Below are 17,325 nucleotides of genomic sequence, written 5' to 3'. Positions count from 1 at the left end.
CACGCTGGGGGGATCAGCTACAGCACCGTCTCACCGTCCCGATAAACATCAGGATGCCGAGTGCTAAACCACCGAAACCAGCCAGTTTCCACAGCAACAGTCAGCAATGACTGAGAGCTTCTGTAGCACATTCCAGCCTTATCAAATGCTATCTATTGGCATGTGTGCTCCAGCCTGCAGTGACACCGGGCTGGGGACTCCTGCGTGCTCCAGCCTGCAGTGACACCGGGCTGGGGACCCCTGCGCGCTCCAGCCTGCAGTGACACCGGGCTGGGGACCCCAACTTCACTTCCCAAATGCCACAGTCCTGGTGTCCAACACACAGAGGTGACCTAAAGTGGTGAGTGTTTAGTGATTTCCCTCACCAGGTACAGGCTGCAGCAGTCATTTCGGCACTCAACTCCAACCTTCCTCTCACACAGGCTTTACTTCCTGTCCAAGTTTTGGGAATTTGAAACAACAACTTCACTCTCTATAGGGCAGACACTCGAGAGCTGCAGCTGGAAGCCATGTGGCATGCACTGGCCTGGGGTACGGGTGTCTGCACTGAATTACAGCTGATCATCTCTCAGCGGAGTAAAATGAAGAAATACAAATGCAGGTACAAGTAGTTCAGAACTGAACTGACCAGACTCAAAATAAAATCAGGCTCCATGACAGCAGCACAAGGGATTAAAGGTAAATTCTCATGATGTCAGCAGGCTGAAGAAACCACTCAGGGTTTTGATAAATCAATTCAAGTAGTGTTAAGAGGCATTTCTTTAATAACAATGTCAATTAAAACAGTGACTAAAGCTTTGACTGAAATGTTTAAAAATATGCACTAGTTCCAAGCCAAAATTTGGACAACATTCTAAGGAAAAAAGTGACACAGGTAGGCACAAGATATGAGAAGGTCACCATAAGACTTGAAAACACATTAGCTACAAACGTCAGCATCTTAACTCTGCAGACTTTGAGGCCAGTCACTAACAGTTGTGAAGGGCCCGTGGTTTCAACAGCCTCCAAAGGGGCTCTATCAGCATCCTGCGTTAGGTGCATGCAGGAACACGGTGGCAAATGACCTGGCAGGTAACCCACACCCAGCCTGTAACCACTTAGCACAGTCTGGTTTACAATGTTTGACTTTCAAACTACAACAGAAACTAGTTAAGACAAAACCAAAACTTGACTGTGTGACTTGATTTGGCACAACCTCTGGTACAGCTGCAGGATGTCCCTACAAAACACTACTCTGACCTTGCTCCCAGCCTGGCCAGACCTGCCCAGCACAGCAACTGCATGACAGGGGGGGTCTGCTGGCCTCTGCTGCACCCACCTCTCCTGTTCTGGAGTTCCAGAGTGGCACGGCCACCACCCTTGGGATGCAGCTGGGGCTTAAATAGAGACAAGTGAAATCTCAGCTTCAACACAGGGGATGAAAATGCAACATGTTCTTTATTGTGCTAATTAGATCACAGAATGAGAAGGTAGCTCCTGGATATGAGAGCATCAGAAGCATCAGGATAATCCACTTTGTACAAAAAAGAAAATTTGGAAAAAAATATCCATAGTGCTACCTTAAAAGAAGAACGATCCATTCAGGTTCCCTGCCCATTATCTCTCCTAAAGGCCCACATCTAGCTCTGGTTTCCAGACCTTCAGCCAGCCTCGCTGGTGGCCAGGGGAAGCCTGTCCCTGTTCCTGCCCAGCTCTCAGGCTGCTGCGCCTCCAGTGAGCACTCAGCGGCACTGCTGGAGTCCTGACTTCGTGGCCACAACCAGAGAGCAGCTTATGAGGAAGGAAAACACACCTCTGGTACTCTCAGGCTACCAATAGCCTGGGAATAGCTGGTTTTTAATGAGAATGCTCTCACTTGTCTCCTACAAGCCTCTTAGCGAGCATGACTGGGAGGAGAGGATCAGCCCCAGAACTGTGGGCGAGAAGCAGCACTGCAGCCAACTGAGGCGAGGATGGCGCAGAAGCCAGCCCTCCTGCTGAGGTGCAGAGGCCAGGAGGCACTGCCGACGGGAGAAGGCACGAAGCAAGGTTCATCCCACTCACTGCGCTCCCCAACACGCCCCTGCTCCAACAGCAAGGACGGTGAGTCACCAGCACGGACACTGTCAGGACCCAGGTGTGTCACAGTACTGTTGGGACAAGCCTACCCCGCCACGAAAAACCACACAGCAAGGCTCCCTCCCACAGGGAATAGAAAGGAGAAGTGCCTCCTCAGGCCATGGCAGCAGGAGTGGTGTTATTCACACACAGTCCAGGCCAGGCATGCACAGGAATTTACCTGACCCTGAGGAGTGAATGTTTTTCTGTGGACACTGGAAATAAGGAATAAAATAGTACGTGACCAAACTTGACCAGATGGAACTGAAACAAACCAAATAGCCAGCAAGGATAAATACAGAGATCTTTCTGGCATCCACCCAAACATGTGCCTCCACCACTTATCCGAAACAAGCGCAGGCTGTGCAAGGAACATGCCCCTCACTGTGGCACACAGCACCTAAGCTGCCCAACTCACCACTCCTTGGATCAGGCAGTTCTCCACCTCAAGTGTCCACCCATCCACTGGGGTGGGTGTAAACTTTAGCTCTAAGACTGCTTTTTAAAATAAAAAGGGGGCGGGGGGAAGGAACATATGAAGTGAGGCAGGGAGGTGATCCAGCAGCCCTGAACTCTAAACAGTGATGCCATTCCCACAGCTATAAAATGGAGTTGCATGTACATCAGTGCCATATGCTCTCACTCAATTCACTAAAGCAAGACCTGTCCAGGGAAAGAATTTTCAAGTTCTTTCAGCTCAACAGTTACAAACAATGGCCAAGCCAATATTTTATAATACATCAAACATCATTGTACCAAGAGCAGAGGCTAAAGAAGCAAGTCCATTGCTCCTTGCTCTTCACTGAGCAGCAAAGCTGTTGCTTTTTTAATGAGGCTGAATCAGCACAAGCACAAAGCCCACACTCACAGTTTTGTCCACACACCACTTCTCCCTCTCACCACAAACAGCAGGAATGGTAAACTCAAGAAATCTTTAAAAAAAGGTTAAAAGCTCCACCTGTTTGTTAGGGAATTCATCCATTTAACATTCCTATATGACTACAGATGAGCTGCTTTTAGACAAACTTACCACAGACTTCATCAGGGTCAGGATTCTAGCCAAAGCTCTGGATTCACGAGACCCACACAGCCAACTCCACAGCTCACAGCCACCAAAGAGCAGGTGCCCTGCCCTCCCTCTACACACACCCTCCACCATCACCCCCAGCAGCTCCTGCCACATACCTCTGACTTTGATCACCTTTCCAGAAGTTACTGCAATTCAACAGCCCCACAAAGACATAGGAGGCTGTCTGCAGATTTGTACTGGGCCACGGGTGTTCCCAGGGTGTACAAGAGAAAGCAGCATCTCCCTTTCAGCAGTGCAAATCCACTGGATTTGTGTGGGCTGCTCCAGAAGCCATCAGCCCCAACTCCCTCTGCCCAAGTGGAGGGTGGAGTCGCAAGTGAACTGTCCTGGGATCGACCACTGAGACCAGCACCAGCTGAAGGTCCTCAGCACTCACCAAACACCAGCACCAGCTGAAGGTCCTCAGCACTCACCAAACACCAGCACCAGCTGAAGGTCCTCAGCATACCACACACCCACCTGTGCCACAAGGGCCCAGTGCTAAGGAAGCAGTCACAACAGGCAGCCCTGTAGTATACCCAACCCATAAATCCACATTTGGTTCATTTTAATAAACTGGGCTGACATACCTCTGATGGGAGCAACCAGTACAGCCTCATTTCCAGGCACCTGGGCTGTCTACATCACCGATGGTCTCAGCTTGGCCTCCTCTTTCCCACCCCAAAACCCAACACTTCTGTGGAGACTTCATTTTTGTCCACATGGCACAGAGCTTGTATGTTGGAGCCACCTGGTCACACCTCCCTCCACCAACTCCTCCCCACCAGCAGGAACTGACATGTCCACTTGACCATCATGTAGGACTGAAAGCTTTAGAAGTAATTTTGCCTTTAGTAGCACCTCTGAGCGATGCTGTGATTTACCAGACACACAGTGTCAGCCGAGATCCAAGATGACAAGGCCATATATAAACTAGTACACATATACCCCTGCCAAAGCTTTGAGGCTTCTGGACAGCTGGGCAGTGACAGCAGCTTCCCAGCAATCCCCCACCAAAGTACCAAGTGGGTCCAGCCCTGCTTTGGGGGTGCCAGCACCCAGGGAACCCATGTGCTCACCCAGCACATCCCACCGCAGCACCTGGTCCAGAGCAGACTCTTTCCCATTTCAGTTCTAGAGATGTATGTTACAAAAGTACACAATAAAATATGAAAAACCAGGACAAAAGAGACATCCTTTAACTCCCACGGGTAGTTACACCAGCCAACAGCACAACTGGGCCAGCAAATGGCTTCCAATAAGAACTACGAGCAAACACTAAAGAGAAGATACAAGCCAACACCTGCCAACATCACCATGGTATCACACCCAGACTTCGGGCTCAAGGACCTTTGAGAGGTGAATCCGTAACTCCAAATTCCAGCCCAAGGGAATGAGGCAATCTATTTGTAACAGCAAGTCAGCCATTGTTTCCTTTCAGATGTTTTGGTTAGTTTTTCTTTTGGACATAGAGTTGGGATCTGATGACTGCAGATTATGTTTACTCCCCACACTGGACAGAACACCTGATCACTACCTGGTCTATGGAGGGGTGCGCCAAAAGTTATAAAATCTACCAAGAAATTTTTGTCAAGTAAAAAAATGGTCATCTATCAAGCCTGTTTAATCAAACAGGCAAAAACATTTGAGTGAAATGTCTCAGCTTTCATTTAGCAGCAGCAATAAGCAAAGATTGCATAGACACACCAAAAGCTGGGAAGAAAAGCAGCCTGGTTGGTGTTCTGCAGAAAAAAAATCAAACCCTGAGAAGGTAAAGCAGTGTCTCTATTGTAATTTCTCAGTGATTAAAAAGTCCAATACGTCTGTTAATTTATGTAAAAAGTTGAAGACAGTTTATGTCAGTTACTCCCCGGCGTGAAGGAGACCTGACAGACCGTCTCTCATTGGAGTTGCTGGATAAACAGAGAGGGAGGATGGCAAGCAGAGCATGAGGCCAACAAAATTCCATTGGGCTCTCCTCCCTCCAACACGCCCCCAAACTGCTCTTCCTTGCTGTTAGTTCACCTTCCAGAGCACTTCACTCTTGGAAGAAAAAAGCTTCTTCATTCTCCAGAGAACTTACACACAACCATGACCTCCATGACCACCTTCACACGGACACTGGCCACAGCCTCCAGAGCAGCATGCTCCAAACCTCACGCCCAGTCCCACCAGGAAGAGGCCAAAAGCAGATTTTCCCCACCACACCAATGTCCGAACAGACCATCCATGAGGGAGTCCTCCCAGCACACCGCTCATCACTCCCATCTCTCCAAAATCCCACCATGAATTCAGTGTGATCATCTACATAACATAAAGATGCTTAAAGAGAGTCAGACTTTGAATTGCTTTCAATTAAAACCAACACAGATTACAGGAACATACTTCCACCCTCAAGCCAGCATTATTCAACACTAGGGTCTGCCAAAGCAGAGAGGATGGCACAGTTGCGCTCCCCATTCCAAATTGTTCTGCTCCTCTCCAGCAGATAAACTACATGGAAACAGGAAAACCTGACTTGAGCTGGCAGGACTCCAACACAGCCACACTGATCCATGCAGTGAGGCACAACAATAGAGCACTGTGGCTTCATGGCAAAGCCCAACTCATTCATGGAATGATTCCTCAGAATAGACAGTGTTCTCACAACCAGAGATACTTATTTTGATTACAGGTAATCAAAATTTGATTAAGGTTCCCAAATCCTAGAAATCAGGACTCTGGCAAACACCTACAGCCTTCCAGTGCACAGGAATTATGGTCAAATGGAGGGAGAAAAAAAAATGAACAATTAAAAATATACACACCAAGTCTGTTGCCCAGTCAAGACATCACCTGGCAGACATAATGCATCTCAATACATTCCACAATCCATCTCAGAAATCAAGTTTCTAGATTTGTTTTGTTGGGGCTTTGAGTTGTTTTTACAGATTGGTTTATTTTTAACTATTTTAACTGCAATTAGCTTCCAGGCCTGTGCAATTTAGCCACATCTCTCCTTCTAAAATTAATTACTAGTTCTCTGCAGAAAACAATCCCTTTCCTGAGGATTTGGTTTTCTTCCTTCTTTCTGGCAAGGGAGAGGAAAAGACTGTGGGAGCAGGGGAAGGGAACACTCCAGCACCAGTAACCGGGCAGTTTAAGAACCGCGTGCTGAAAAAGTTGGCATGATAGTGTGTTAAATACTTCTGAAAACCACAGTTCCAGTCCCAGGTAAACTCTGGCAGGTGTTAGTACTGACCTGGCAGCAGCTCCAGTCCTGAGCTGAGCATGCCAGCAGTAAAACCACATTCCTTCCGCCCAGGGCTCGAGGTAGGAGTCACCCAACCTGCGCCACATTCCTACCCAGCTTACCCAAAATAACAGCGTGCACAAGATTGCACTGCACTTCTTTCCGAAAGGGGACAGAGCTGCCCAGCAGCACTTCTTCTACTGCTACAGTAAAACCTTCCCATTCAACACAATGAAATATTTAAGAGAAAGTTGCAGTGAAAGCAAAAGATGGAGAAATTTATGGAAGTTAATGAGATTTCTCATTACCAACACCAAAATTTAATTGTAATTAAATCAAGCTACTTCTGCACATTGTTATCACATCTACGACTTTCTGTTGACTGAAGCTGTTGGATAATCCAGCCCTCACTGCTATTACAAGGCCTGGAGGTTTCCAGCTTGCCCAGAAAGTCCCAGTTTATATTGCACCGAGTTTAATTAAGCAAAGGTCTTAATCCAATCTTCTGGGACTGAGAGGTTGTCAATTCGGCACAATCCAGCAGAAATCAGTGAGCTGCCAACAGGCTGCACCCACAGCACCACCTCCAATGTGGCCTCCAGATCCTACAGCATCTGTGCAGGCAGCCCACCTCGCACCAGGAGCCGTGTTTGGTTCAGAAAGGATAAGTGTTACATCTCACAGAGCCTTTCACTGGCTGGAGACACAGCTCCAGCCTAGAAGCTGCAGGGCTGAATTCTTCCCACTACATCCTAAGATGTAACACCGATTCCCTTCTGACAGGTAAGCTCGTTCTGCATTCGTACCATGCCTGGTGATATTTCCAAAACAAAACGCAGCAAACCCCATCAGAGATGTGTTAACCGTAACTGCCAGCACAAGCTGTGCCCCGGGGGTGAGGTGCCTGCTCACCAGCGGGTGTGGGGCTCACAGTCCATGTTTGCTTCCCACGAAAATGGCCTCTGTGCAGGAGCAGAGAACCTCGAGTTCCCATTTCCCATTACACAGTGCCCTCCAACGGCCAGCCCTTCACACGGAACCCAAGGAATGCTTACCCCCCTTCCCAAAGGCAGCAGCGGAACCACTGGTTGCACTGCCTGCATACCACCCTCAGAGGACAGGACAGCAGCCAGGGGAGACAGAGCCTCTCTGAATGGAGGGATAGCTAAAACTAACACTCCTTCTCTCCCTCACACCCTCATGTTAATACAAGCCACCTTAAATGTCTTTACAGTCATTTTATAATAAAATTAGAATTTACTTAGTGTCAGTACTAGCGACCAAAACATGCCAATAACTCATTAAAATCAGGTTTAAAATGCAGGCTTTTATAAAAATCTATTGACCTCCTGAGAACCACAGCCTATTTTGTTATTCTGCCATACAAGTAGACACGCAAGCCCTGTCATTTATGAAATGTTTCCTTACCTGGACTTTTCAATCATCATTTAAGGTTTATGTGTTATCCCTGAAGCCAGTGCACTTAGTGTCTATAAAAACAATTCAGGGTCAATAAAAAAGTCACTATTCTGAATTGCTTATTGCTAAGACAGTGTCAGTGCTGTGACCAAGGGAGGCCCCTCTCACACTCAGAAAGCAGAGTGAGGCTTTATGTAACCAGAACATTCAGAGCAGAAACAACAGAGCTCTCATTTAAAGGGTCTGTGTTCAGTGGTGGTGACAAAAGGTGCATCTTCTCAAGGAACTCAAGGGTTTTTTCACTCTGGCTTCAGGTATGCAGTGGGCTGGGCTGGAGCTCCTGGGGCCAGGGGTGCACCCCTGGGCAGACTGGCCCCTCACACTGCCCCTTCCCACCTTGCAGCTGAGGAGCCACAGCTGCCCACAAGCTGCTTCTCTGGCACATCACTGCCCTGGTCCTTCATCCAGCGCTCTTGCAGTGCCACAGAACTCGATGCTCCAGTGCTGCTCCGGGAGCTGAGCTGGGAACCAGAACAATGAAGGGACACAGCTCTGGAGGCCCTCCCCAGCACCAGTGCTGGCAGGGGCTCCGTGGGGATGGCCTGGGCTCAGGAAACATCTCTGGCCATGCCAGCACAGTGCAGAAGCCAGGTGAGCAGCAAGGTACAGCCTCACCACCGAGGCAACACAACAGGAAATGGCACCTGAAATCTAACTGCAACCATCTACAACACTGACACTGCCCCAACAACTCAGCATCGTCATCACTTCCAAAGTTTACTGTTTGCTTCAAATGCAAAGTAGAGAAATCCAACACTGAACTCCCACATGTCACTGCTGTCACCAAGTCCAGGGAGGGAGGGAAAATCGCAGCCCTTTTCCTCCCCAATAAATCTTGTTGATCATGAGCAATAACATCTTCCTCTTGAGGCCCTGCAGCCCCATCTCATGGATCTGTTAACATGACACTCAACTACAGGGAAGGAGACACCCTCAAGGGAGATCATTCCAGAGCAACAAATCCGTCAGGAACATGTAAACACAAGGCACAAAAGCCAGCCTCCCATATGCCTCAGTCTGAAACAGTTTGCACACAGTTTATCCATCATGGCACAAGCTGCACTTCCCCACAGCACCACTGTGGCAAATCTTGGCTTATTCCTTACCCTGATGTTAGATCCAGTACAGGTGAGCCTGTGCTTCAGGAACTCATCCTGTCCACAGGAACCATTTCCATCACACTCAGAACTGGGTTTGTTTCCTTTTCCCCAAAGTGTGTCTCAGTAAAGCGAAGCACCACAGAGACTCCTGAGGTCCTGAAATCCTTCAGGATTCATTCCTCAGGCACAAGGCTTTGCCCAGCACAGCACACAAGAACTAAGATGAAAGGTTAGGCTGCAGTGACTACACCCAGAATTATTTGAGGCATATGGGATTGTATCTCACACATCAAGATATTTTCAGGAACATAAGATCCTTTTGACAATTTCTAAGGCATGACAAAATGTCATCTCAGTAGGAAGCTTCTAATTCCAATTGATTCAATCACAAGTCACAGAAGTTGAATAGAACTTGAAAAGAGAAGAACTGCAGAGAGCAGTTTCACATATGAACCTTTTCCCCCCTAATATTTTAAAATATAAAAAGACAATTTTTCTTCAAGGATCTTTTTTCTGAAGTTCCATTTTTTGTTCAAGCAAACAAGATCCAAGGAGCTGCAAGTTTTGCTTCCATCCAAGGACACTGAGAAAGCAAAATGTTTGTGGATTTGTGTGGGCAACATTTGACTCTCAAGAAACCCAAACTGAAACAAAGGAGAGGTACACTTAAATCACAAATATTTTCAGCTACAAAGGGCTGTAAGTTTTTATATATACTGATATTTAGGGATTGCCTGAAAGCACCTAAGCTTCCAAGGAGCCTGTGTAAATATTATTTCACAGAATTGCAAAGAGGCTGAGGTTGGGACGGGCCTCTGGAGGTCACTTGGCCCACCCCCTGCTTAAGCCAGAGCTGGCTGCCCAGGCCTGTGTCCTGATGGTCCCAAACAGCCCCAAGGATGGAGCTCCAACACCCTCTGGGCAGCCTGGCCCAGTGCTGAGGTCATCCCAACAGTTAAAAATTGTCAGGATATGAATCTGATTTACAACTAATTTTACCTAATTAATGTAAAACACTTTACAGTTCAGGTTTACAAAGAGGTTGATCTGTGAACACAACGTGGTCTGTCACGACAAACTAAAATGGTTGGCTCCTACCCTGTGAGTCAGTGATCCCCAGATCCCCAACCTGCCTAGCATCCCAACACCTATCAGAGTCCCTGGGCAAAACGGAACAATGTCCCCCTGGAAGGCAGCCCTGTGAACCACAGCTCCCCACAGGGATGAGCGCAGGCCCATACTCTGCAGACACGCCAGCACACACGCAGCCCGAGCCTGCTCCACGCCTACCACACACATCAGCTGTGCAAGCAGGAGGGAAGCCTGTGCCTCTGGTCTGTCGGAGAGATTGCTGGTTCTCTGGAGAGCCACTCAGCAAGTCCAGCTTGCATGCAAATCACTTCATTTTCCAATCAGCAAATGTGCCAGGAATGGAAGCACTGCACAAGGCCAACTCAAAGCCCTCCAAAACCCACATACAACAGATCTGCAAACAGCATTTCAAACCCAGGCAGGAACAAAGGAAATGAATAGGCTGAATACGTCCACATACACAATTCAGCCTCTCACAGCTCTCTCACAGCTAACAGAGCTCTGCCTTCCAAAAAATGATGAGCCAAGTCCAAGCCAATGCTAGCGGGAAGTCATTACCCACACAAGCCAGCATGCAGAGAACTGTCAGCACACCTTCCTCAGCCCTCTTTACTAGAGCTACCTTACAGCCACCTTCTTGAGAGAGATCATCCTCCCCTCCTCTGTGCTCTCCTCTATCCATTACTAGACACTCAAGAGCAGGTCAGGCTCTCAGGGTCATGAAACTACAGCCCAGCAGGCTGCATCACCTGCACCCTTCTCCATGCCACCCCTCCCTCAGTCCCTGTTCCCTCTTTCTCCCATCCTATTTCCATTTGTGGACTCCCACCGCAGTTTTAGATGGTCACTGCTCTTCCTGAGAAGTGTCCAGCATTAGCAGATGCACGGCAAAGCAGGAAACAAAGCACAGTCTCCTGTCCCTCAGGCAGTGTGGCTGTGGTCATCACTGCAGCTGTGACATGGGTCACTGCTGAGAGACCAGAGCCTTTCTTTTCCCAGCAGCTCCTTTTCCAACAGCTTGGTTTTACCTCAGGAGATGAGTGACAAACACATCTCCTTGCCCACTGCTCTACAGGCCAGGTCCCCAGCACCAGCTGAGGTTGAGTATCACGTCAGGAGCAGCCCCTGCTCTCCCGAGATCCTTCCACCTCCGAGCCAAGGTGAGAGAAGCCAGCAGATTTCTCCCTGTATCCGTTTCTCTTTAGCATTCTGTTCAAGTACCAGCATATGTCGAGGCAGGGACAAAAGACACAGTGAGCACACACACAACAGAGAAGGCAGCAGCCAAGCTCCAGCATGATGTTCTCAGCCACCTCCCTGGGACCTGGCAGGATGGCTCCAGGTTTCCCTTTTCCTCACAGATCACACTTGCTAATATAAGCACAAAAGCACCCCCAATCAAATGGTTTAGGGTGCCCATTTTGGGACAGCAAATCCCACTGCCTTTAACTGTTCCCTAAGCCTGTGCAGACCCCCCCCCACCAGCCCAAGAGCAGGCAGGATCACCACAGGCCCGCTGGCAGCAGGAGCAAGCAGGACCCTGCAGATGGCTCAGCAGTGGGCCCGGCTACCTGCAGGGTCGGGCAATGCACCGGAGCTGGCCCAAAGCTGCCTGGGGACTGGTGCCAGCCACCGCTGTGCTCACATGAAGGATTATGGAAACAGCTCAGCGAGGAGAAGGTTCTCCTCTGCTGTTGTGCTCACTATCTACAGCACCCAACGCTTCTGGAATGCCCTCTCCTCTCCCCTACCTTCACACACAGGCAGAGCATTTGCAATCAGCTTTATAATTTAACAACAACAGAATGACAGCCCCCCCCCCCCAAAACACCCACTCCTGCCCAGGAACCTCCTTCCCAATGAGAATTAAACGTTACAGTCAGTCATCCAGATTCGGTGCCCCTAAAATACACCAGGTAAGAAACATTGTCTGTGAGGTTCACAAGGCAGAAGATGTTTTTAACGTTAGTTTCTTCTACACCACAAACAGACTGACACATCATCCTTTGTGTTCAGCCCCACAAAACCGGAAGCAATGCTGTTGTAATTACTATTCACTCCTGTAAAAATAAAAGCAGTATGTGTGCTCCTAATAGCTGATACCCTGAAACCACAGCCCAGTAATGCAGCCTTGCCCATTGCTGATGCTCTATGACACTGGCTCCTAAGAAAAGGAGCAACCGACCAAGGCCAGGAAACAAAAAAAGACATTAAATAGGATTTTTAACATTTACCTAAAGTAAACTGGACTGTTCTCATGCCTGTGACATTTTTGGTTCTGCAGAAGACATCGGCTGATAAAGCCGGCACACGGTGATTACTTATCGCGGGTCCTACCTCTCCTATCAGCTCCATCTGCACTGGGGCCAGGTTGTGTCTGACACAGTACCCGGCGCACCGGCCCGGCGGCTGCTACGCTCCGGCCCCGCGGCCGCTCCCGGGGGACACTGGCAGCGCTGGGGGGAGGAGGCGGAGAGGGGCGGCCGCCCCCGCCCTCGGCACCGCCGGCCGCAGCTCTTTGTTCGCTACCGGTCCGGCCGAGGCACCCGCGGGCTCCGGGCGGCCGCACCTGCCGAGGGTGCGGGCAGCGCACCCCGGGCCAGGCCGTCCCCGGGCAAGTGGCCGCTGCGGGAGGGGCGCAGAGCCCTGCGGGGCGGGCAACGCTTGCCCTCCCAGACCGACCCTCGACCTTCGCCCAGCTCTCGAACCTCCGCCGCGGCTCCCACCGACGGCGCTCCGGCAAACCCCGCACCCAGCCCGTCCGCGCCGACCCACCTCGTCCTCTGAGAGCCCGTACACCGGCTCCGCCGCCGCGGTCGCCATGGAGCCGCTCCCGGGCCCGCCGAGCCGCCCGCCGCCGCCTCCTGCTGCCGCCGCCGCTGCTACTGGCCCGCGGGCGGCGGAAGGCGTCGGGAGCCGAGCCCGGCGGAAAAGGGCCGGGGGCGGGGCCGCCCGGGGCCGCCCGCGCTGCCGCCGCCGCCGCGGGCCGGGGCTGAGCGCGGCCGCAGGGACGGAGAGCGCCGGCGGGGCGGGGAGAGCGCCGGGCCGGCCCAGCGGCGGCGGGCGGGGCGGGCGGGGAGAGGCACAAAGCGCGGGAGGGGCCGCACTCCGCGGCCGCACCGCCCTGAGGGACGGGCGTGGGAAAGGGGCGCGCGGGGTGCGCGAGGGATGTGCGCGAGGGGTGCGCGAGGGATGCGCGCGCTCGGGGTGGGCGCGTGGGCGCGCGAGGCGCTTCGCGCGGAGCTGGCGCGCGGGGGCAGCACGCGCGTGTGGCAGGCGCCCCCCAGTGGGCGGGAGCGGCGCCGCCGGGCCTGGACTGCGGGGCCGCGCCCCGTGCGGGCAGCGGGATCTGCGCCGGGATGTGTCCCGGGATGTGTCCAGGGATGTGTCCAGGGATGTGTCCCCGTGCGGGCAGCGGGATCTGCGCCGGGATGAGTCCCGGGATGTGTCCCGGGATGTGTCCAGGGATGTGTCCCCGTGCGGGCAGCGGGATCTGCGCCGGGATGTGTCCAGGGATGTGTCCCGGGATGTGTCCAGGGATGTGTCCCCGTGCGGGCAGCGGGATCTGCGCCGGGATGAGTCCCGGGATGTGTCCAGGGATGTGTCCCCGTGCGGGCAGCGGGATCTGCGCCGGGATGTGTCCCGGGATGTGTCCAGGGATGTGTCCCCGTGCGGGCAGCGGGATCTGCGCCGGGATGTGTCCCGGGATGTGTCCAGGGATGTGTCCCCGTGCGGGCAGCGGGATCTGCGCCGGGATGTGTCCCGGGATGTGTCCCGGGATGTGTCCCGGGATGTGTCCCCGTGCGGGCGGCGGGCCCTGCTCCGGTGTCCCGGTGCAGGCCCGGGATGAGCAGGAGCAAAGTCCCCGCTGCCCGCGGCTCTCTGGAGCAGTGGGAGATGGTCGCTCACCGTGGCATTTTTTCTCTCGCCACCGCGGATTTTAGGGAAACAAAACACAGTGGGCACTTGGAGCGAGGGCACTTCTGGGCAAAATCAAGTCTCGCTTTAGCTCTAAATGAGCTTTTGATTTGTTTTCCGCCCCTGAGCTGGCTCTGCCCCGGGCCATGCCCCTCCCTGTGCTAATCACCCATTTATGATCTCTCGGTATCTCCTGGCAGTGCGGTGGTGCTTAAGTGGAGGCTAATGAGGAAGTTCGATGGCAGCGGTGCCCAGACACATTTATGCTCTATTACATTTACTTGTAAGTGTACAGTGTGTTACCAAAGGCACGTGGGGCCACTGGCACGGGACAGATCTGTCACCACAGCCCAACACACTGTGCACTTCGTTCTGTGCGCTTCGGACAAGTGCCACTGGCTCTGTCTTCAGCAGCCCACCTCCGTGTGCTCAGGTGCTTTATACCTGTTTCTGTTTCACGGAGCTGAGCAGAACGGGAAAAAGGAGATCCCTTTTTCTGGAGAGATTCCACACCAGTCTGTAGGCCAGAAAGCGTTTTTTCCAGCCTTTCCAAAGCCCTTTCTGGGGCAGGAAGGATGTGACCTCTGCCCAGACAGCAGTGCCCTGGAGCTGAGCATGAACTGTTAAAGTCCAGCCTGGGGAGACATCAGCCTTTGTACTCCCACGGATCCCTCCTGGCCATAAACTACACGTGGTGCAGGCAGTGCCGGGCACGGCCGGGCCGGGGCTTCCCCAGCACCAGGGGCAAAATGCTCCTGTTTGCCTGGCCAAGGCGAGCCCTGGGATGGCTGGGTGCACAGGAGCACCTGGCACCAGGCTCATTGCACAGGTCTTACGCCAAGAGAGATTCAGTTTTATTCTTTGTTCCAAGCTCAGCAGATCATTCCCAACTCTGGATGTAGCTTTCCCCCCTGCTTTTCACTGACCTACTTCGTTGCCTTAACAGAAGCATCTCCTCCACCTCCCATCCCCGGGATACCACGGAAACACAGGATTTTAGTAGTCCTTTCATTCAGTTCCATAAACACATCCCAGTTCTTTGCCTCCCTTATCTTTCTGTGCTGACACCAAGAGTTGGATACCATCAGGAACCTGGCATGTTTCTATTCAAGAATGTTTCTATTTCTGAAGAGCAGTATGAAAAAGAAACAGTTGGGTGTAATTCAACAGCTGTAAGTGGACTGTAATCCCAGCACTGTAAAGGTGGCGGTACATGGAAATCTCAGAATCCAGATCTTTTCTGCAGCACATGTTCACATCCCTCTGGAATCACATCCATGGCTTTTTCCTTCCACCTCACAGCACCTGGGCTGCTGGTGGTGTACAGTCAGCCAGCATTCCCACCAACAGGTGCTCCCCAGGGAAAAATACGCCTGTACAGGAGCAAAATGAAAGGATCTCTGAGGCCAGAGCATGACAATTAGTGCCACTTACAACTCAATTGGATTGCAAGGCTTTAGTATCAAATCCAAGCTGAAGATTACTTGTTTGTTTGCCTGTGCATGTTACATGCATAATTCCTCTTTGGAATTGTGCTTACAATAATAGATGGCCCTGGAGAGATGTAATTCATGTGATAATGCTGACATCAGAAATCTCCAGGTGCAGCTCGGATGATTTATAACTGGCCTCTGTATAGAACCAAGCCCCATGAATTATTTACAATTTTCTGAGAAAAATAGATTTAGTATGTCTTATGGCTGGCAATTCTCCATGAGAGCTGACGCTCCATCCACCTGTGCAGGACGGGAAGCAGTGGAGAGTGGGAGCAGCCCCTGCGAGTGGTGCATTGAGGAGGAGCAGCTGCCCCACCCGCAGCATGGGGCTGGATGGCACCTGGGCATGGGGGCATAAGGACAACGTGAAGTAATGGCTTGCTGGGCCAGATCTCCAGTGACTGCTTCACCACTTCCCTAGAAATTCCAGGCATCCCTGATACAAAAATGTTACCTGGACATTGTGGTGTGTTTCACAAGGAATCTTCAGAAACTGCCAATAAAACACCTGGTGAAACACTGAAAGCACAGCTATCCCCCAGTCCTTGCAGCCTTTCTACACTGCCAAAGCTCAGCCATTTCCAGTATTTGTGGCTGTTCTTCGTTTCCCTGCTGGACTTAACTATACCAGCTGTTACCCAAATATTGGGAGATGCTACTTAGAAGGTCGCTGTAACATGCCAATAGAGAGACTTTACACTGTAAATCCCTCGTACTTTTAATAATCTACTGACAGCAGACACAAAGAAAATCCAAATAAACCATGATCTTCCCAAATACAGATGGTTTGGATTTTATAGAATTGGCTTGAACAGATTAATAGAGCCCTGACCTAAGCAGAAAATGCTCTTTAGGAAATGAGCTGGATGCCTCCAGCTCACCAAACAGCATTATGAGAGCAAACTGCTGCCAGAGGCTGCTCAGAATGACTTGCTTTTTGCTGTTCAGTTTATTATTTATTTATTCTCAACAGCTCTGGTGAAATACAAAATGAGAGTGCAGAGGTCCCCAGCCACTCAGGAGGTGAAAATCACCCAGACAAGGCTCCCTTTGGTTTGATGCGGCACCAGCTGCACATGGAGTTTTGTAATTCCTGTCTTTTAAATGATTATTGTACTTCAGTGACTGCCAAGGGGTATTTAAAATGTTCTATTCACACTGTATTACTCATTCCAGTGAACTTAACAAATCATAAAAGTAGTAGTGGCAAGGTACAGGTTTTATCTGATTGGCTCTTCCATCGTGATTTAAAACAGGGTTTCATGATTTCTGCAGAGGAAGAAATAAAATCTGCATCACACCGAGCCAAAAGGAGGCTGTGTACAGACACACCTCAGCATCGTTCAATATTTAATGGTGTTACTTAACAATCTTTTGCTGAAAAAAGGCTTTTCTCACTGCAAAGCTTCTCACTGGTGATTATTTTTCTCCTTCCTTCTGGAAAAAATTTCATAAGAAATGTTAATATTTTATCAGGTTGCTGTTGGACTAACATAATTGCCTCTGTGTTCTCAGTGTATACCTTCCTTAAAGCATTATTGAAATGGCTGGGGGCTGAGCATGGTTCAGAACACAGAAAATTAGTAAAAGAATAACTATTTAAAAACATGTCAGTATTTTATAATGCATTATTGAGAATGTCATAGAAAACTCATTAAAGCTATAAGCCAAGCCAAGTTGAATTGAGCTCCCACAAAACATAAATTGTTAATTGTTGCTCAGTTCCCAGTAACAGTATAACACTGCAGGCACGAGGAAGAAAAAAAAAGACTAACCCTGGAGAAGTCCAGAGAAGTCCTGTGTCTCTGTCAGTAAACGGTAGTTTACAGGAAAGGAAAAACC

At 50.6% G+C, this 17,325-nt stretch overlaps 1 protein-coding gene across 2 annotated transcripts in view; it reads right to left on the bottom strand.

The window, feature by feature from the left end:
- The window catches only part of LOC309585200 (E3 ubiquitin-protein ligase NEDD4-like), a 103,778-nt gene extending 90,820 nt beyond the window's left edge, over positions 1-12,958 (bottom strand). For both annotated transcript variants that reach the window (XM_082301752.1, XM_082301753.1), the window contains exon 1: positions 12,845-12,958. In XM_082301752.1, the coding sequence (XP_082157878.1) occupies positions 12,845-12,892 (48 nt within the window). In that variant the 5' untranslated portion in view covers positions 12,893-12,958. The remainder of the gene's footprint in view (positions 1-12,844) is intronic.
- Positions 12,959-17,325: the final 4,367 nt, after the last annotated feature.

This window comes from Coloeus monedula, assembly GCF_965178545.1.
Source record: "Coloeus monedula genome assembly, chromosome: Z".
In the NCBI taxonomy this organism is placed as follows: Eukaryota; Metazoa; Chordata; class Aves; order Passeriformes; family Corvidae; genus Coloeus; species Coloeus monedula.
This window is presented reverse-complemented; position numbering and strand designations above follow the sequence as displayed.